Genomic DNA, 4,558 nt, shown 5'->3' with positions numbered 1-4,558 from the left:
AGACAGTCACATCAGTCTATGTGCAGAGTAGCTTACTCTCTAATGCAGAATGCCATCATCTATAGAGGACTACAAATCCCAGCAATACATTATAAAGCAATGCAGAATAATGGTATATGAATTTGGTACATACTCTGTTCTGCCTCTCGGTTCTAGAATGCCGGCCTGATGTCTTGTGCAGAGGGTCTCAGGAGGGGTGTGGAGGGCCTCAGGAGGGGTACAGAGGGTCTCAGGAGGAGGAGATGCGTTGGCGGCAAAAGCGCTGTAAGCAGGTGCCGGGTGGTTCCACAGAAGGCTACTGCGCAGGACCTAACGCAGTGTAATCAATTTGAAAATGTTAATTTCTAAGCTGCAGAGGTCAGTTGTAAGGCAGAGTACAGAGGTCAGTGGTATAACGCAGAGTGCAGAAGTCAGTGGTATAACGCAGAGTGCAGTGGTGTAATGCAGAGTGCAGAAGTCAGTGGTGTAATGCAGAGTACAGAGCTCAGCGGTGTAACACAGGAGTGCATAGGTCAGCAGTGTAATGCAGAGTACAGAGGTTAGTGCTCCTCAGGACCCGCTCTCCTGTTATGTACAGCCGGCCAATGGTGATGCTGCAGTCTTCCTCCTATAGCCTATAGCTGCTGAGGCAGGCGGAGGAAGCTGCAGGTGGCCGCCGAGCAGCCCGATCACTGAAGCGGGCACATTGTAGTGACAGCTGAACAGATTCTTCTCCTCGGCCGCTCTGAATCTGTGCAGCTTTCACTACCATGTGCGTGCTTCAGTGATCGAGAGCAGCGATCACTCTTCTCAGCTCTCTCCTCTCAGTGAGAGGAGAGAGTTGAGAAGAGTGATCGCTGCTGAGGCGGACGTTTTTAAGGGGGCCCCAGTCAGTCCCTCTATGCCTACAATCCCCGGGACCAGATCTCAGTGGGCCTCCCAATCGCCTTGGGCCCCCGGGATGGCCACACCTGCTGCACCACCGGTAGTTCCACCCTTGAAAGCCATGCATTTCCATACCCCCCAACCAACCTGGATCCCACATCATATAAATAACATCCCAGGGTCTGCTGAGTCCAAGACATGTCCGGGAGTCAATTCTTGGCAGACAGTGCCTGAAAAGTTCCGGCACTTCTGTCAATTGCCACAGCTGGCGTGGCTCTTCCACCTCTCAGGTAAGTGAACCACTGAACACTAATGGGTGTGACTGAGCTCCCATTGGATCAACAGAAGGCAGCAGCCCACCACAACACCAATGCTAGGGGGGGGTACTTTATTCCACTGACACCAATGCTGGGGCATTCTTTCGCCTTCTGACCATCAGTGCCAGGTCATTCTTCCTCCCAATGGTTACCAGTGCGGAAGCATTTTCTTTATCATTCAATAAGGGGACAAAGGATTGGAGAATAGTCTATGACAAGTGGGTTATGCTGAAGGCTTGAGGAGGTTTGGACTGGCAAAACAACAAAAAAATGTTATAAAATATTTTATGTATTTAATATATCTATAAAAAATGCGTTGGCATTCATTTGAATGGCACCCCAACACACCTTCCGGTGGTTGTACATTGCAGCGCAGTGCAATGCCGCAATACCGTGCATTGCAGTGAGCAAAGTATGCAGGCACTACTTTTTACCACAACGCAACAGATTGCGGTATCCCACAAATGAATGGCAATGCAATGCACCTTGCAGACAGTTGATCATGGCAACCAATCAGCTTCTCTCTTTCATTTTCAAAGCTTTAGGCCTGGTTCAGCATCAGCGTTTCTGCACTTTTTCTGCACATTTTCTGCTGCGCGTTTCTGAGCGTTTTTTGTGTGTTTTTATGCCAGTTTTATGCGCATACGGCAAAAAGCACGTTTTGTGAGCAGATTGTAGCTCATTGATGTTAATGAGAAAAAGCGCATAAAATGCACATAAAAACGCACGAAAACACAGCAAACAGGTGTTTTCAAGCATTTCCTATTGAATCTATGGGGCCAAAACGAGCTGTAATATGCCCAAAAAAAAGCTCCTGTACTTTTTCCAGCGACAGGCGTTTTGCTTATTGCGACAAAACGCTCAAATGTGAACAGAGCCATAGAAATGAATGGGATTTTTTGGGGGGCAGATTTTGTGAGTGTTTTTGTTAGGGTAGATAAAGTGCTACAAAACGCTCAGTGTGAACCAGGACTAACTGATCAAACTGAATAGAGACGCTGATTGGTTGCTTTGGGCAACTGCTCCAGATTGTCTCTGCCCCAGTTTTGATAAATTCCCCCCTAGGTGTGTTGTACGATACTGTGCACTAAATACACAGTAACGTGTGATTAAGGCAACACTCTGGTGTGAATGGGCCCTAAAGAAAAAGTAATTGTGACACCAAAAAAATGTGGGTTTAACCAATCATTTTTGGCATATACATTCTTAATGGTCCCTATAACTGGGGGTGCATCCATTGCAGGGGCGTCCTGGGTGACGTCATCGCGCACGCGCGGTCATCTAATTAACGCCTGTCGGCGGCCATCTTGATGATGGACGCCAGCAGAGAGAGGAGGAGACGTTCACCCGGCGGGATGAGGTATGCCGCCAGGTCCCCTCCTCTCTCCTGACACTGCCGGGCTCTCTGACTGTCAGTCATTTTGGTGTCACCCGTCCAAAGGTGTCAGCCGGGTGCGGGCCACACCCCCTGCACCCCCCTTGTGACGCCACTGCATTGCCTCAATATATTGTGCAGAAAAGTGTGCCTATATTTTTGCACCTAGACAAAAAACAATCAGTTAACCCTTGCAGTGCGGGGTTGGCAGTGCACCACTGAAGGGTTAAGAAGAGAAAATGTCTCCGGAGTTGTTCTTTAACCACAGAAAATGAGTCAGTGTTTGAAGAGAACATTGTGAGGAAATGGTTCTGGATGGATGAGATTGCGTGAACCATTTTGTTGAGGTTTACCATCTTTCAGCTGAGAAGAGGAAACAGCTCACCATATATTACCTATGTCATTTATTAGCAGGGAGTGACCCGTCACACGCTCAGAGAACGCCTCTCTAAAGTATTAAAAGCTCCGTCTGGGGGCACAGTGGTTCCTCTGCCCCGGTTCTATGGTTGGTTCTGACTGGGACACAATCCCGGGTGATAGGTGACCACACACCGGCTGGAGCTTTGTACGATCTAAACTTTTTAGGTTTAAAAAGCGGTGGGTGTGAGAGTGCTCCTCACGTGACCCGCGCCAGCCAATCATGGCCAGCAAAAGCTAGGCTAGTGCCTGCGGCTCTCTTGCGCTTGTCAGAGCTGGCAGTGTTTAGGCGGCTGGCGGAGGGTGAGTGCTGTGCGTTGTCACCTTCTCATGGACTGACTGCGGCACCATGACCCAACAACCCAACGGGACTGTCAGCAATGGCACCGGAGAGGCGAACAAGAGCCGAGACAAGGGCAGGAAAGAGGTCAAGATAGTCATAGTCGGGGATGGAGGCTGCGGGAAGACTTCGCTGCTCATGGTCTATGCCAAGGGCTCCTTTCCTGAGGTGGGTACCGGGCTGGCACTGCTCTGCCCCTGGAAGGCAGAGTACACATGGCATGGCAGGTCCTTGTCACACCCTGCCTATTCTAATTAGCACAGCTCTGCATTGTCCTATGTGGGTGAACTCCATTATTCGCAATGCTTTCACAGCATGTGTCACTGGACTCTGTTTTATATAATGTGCCTCTGTCTTCTTCTCTTCTTCTGACACCTTTTTAATAAGCAGATAAAACTACTCCGTGCAGATTGTCACAGATCAATGCAGCAATAAATCCCTCATTAAATGTATTCGTTTAGGTGTAAGCAGTGGCAATGCCTGAATGTGACTTGGTATCAGCTGCTTGCTTCTCCCTCTACAGCAGAGCTCAGGCTTGGGGAGCCAGAAGCAGCACCAGGAGGCAGCTGTGCTGCAATGTTTATGATGTAACAGGCTAAGAGGAGGAGAGAGCAAAGTTCAGCTCATCAGCCTGCTGCTTCTGCTTTCACTGTTTAAGGTGCCCATACACCTTGCGATTATCGTTTGGAAGTCAAACACGATCAGGTTTTTGTACGCTAATCGGCCAGTTGATGGGAAGTCAATTATCACAATCACTGTACATCTGGCCGAATTTCCGAATTCGTACAAAAATCGGTGGATTAGTGGTGTTTTTGTATGGGGAAAAAAATCGCAACACAAACACTGCGCAAACGAAAATCCATTCTGTGGAGTGACGAAATTCTGCTAGTTAGTATTGGTAACGAACGATAATGGAAATCTACATTGGTCTGTGCATGATGGGCTATTAACCAGTTGGATCCCCTTCCCATCCAGGCCATTTTTCAGTATTCAGCGCTGCCATACTCTGACATTTATTCCGTCATGCAGCGCTGTACTGAAATAATTTTATACCCTTTTTTTGGGACAGATAGAGCTTTCTTTTGGTGGTATTTATTCACCACTGGGGGTTTTATTTTTTTATATATTAAGGAAAAATTACAGAAATTTAAAAACAGTTTCCCCTATATTAAATTATAAAACATTTATTATTACCCAATTTTTTGGTAAAATATAAAAGACGGGGTCACGTCGGGTAAAAAGACA

The 4,558-nt window shown here is 47.7% G+C and overlaps 1 protein-coding gene across 1 annotated transcript in view; it reads left to right on the top strand.

The window, feature by feature from the left end:
• Positions 1-3,244: 3,244 nt before the first annotated feature.
• RHOF (ras homolog family member F, filopodia associated) overlaps positions 3,245-4,558 on the top strand; it is a 52,521-nt gene continuing 51,207 nt past the window's right edge. The window contains exon 1 of the mRNA XM_018557094.1: positions 3,245-3,481. Within this exon, the coding sequence (XP_018412596.1) occupies positions 3,323-3,481 (159 nt within the window). The 5' untranslated portion in view covers positions 3,245-3,322. The remainder of the gene's footprint in view (positions 3,482-4,558) is intronic.

Source organism: Nanorana parkeri, unplaced genomic scaffold, assembly GCF_000935625.1.
Source record: "Nanorana parkeri isolate BGI_ZX_2015 unplaced genomic scaffold, ASM93562v1 scaffold13, whole genome shotgun sequence".
Classification (NCBI taxonomy): Eukaryota; Metazoa; Chordata; class Amphibia; order Anura; family Dicroglossidae; genus Nanorana; species Nanorana parkeri.
The sequence above is the reverse complement of the archived record's forward strand: the minus strand, read 5'-3'. Positions and strand labels throughout refer to the sequence as shown.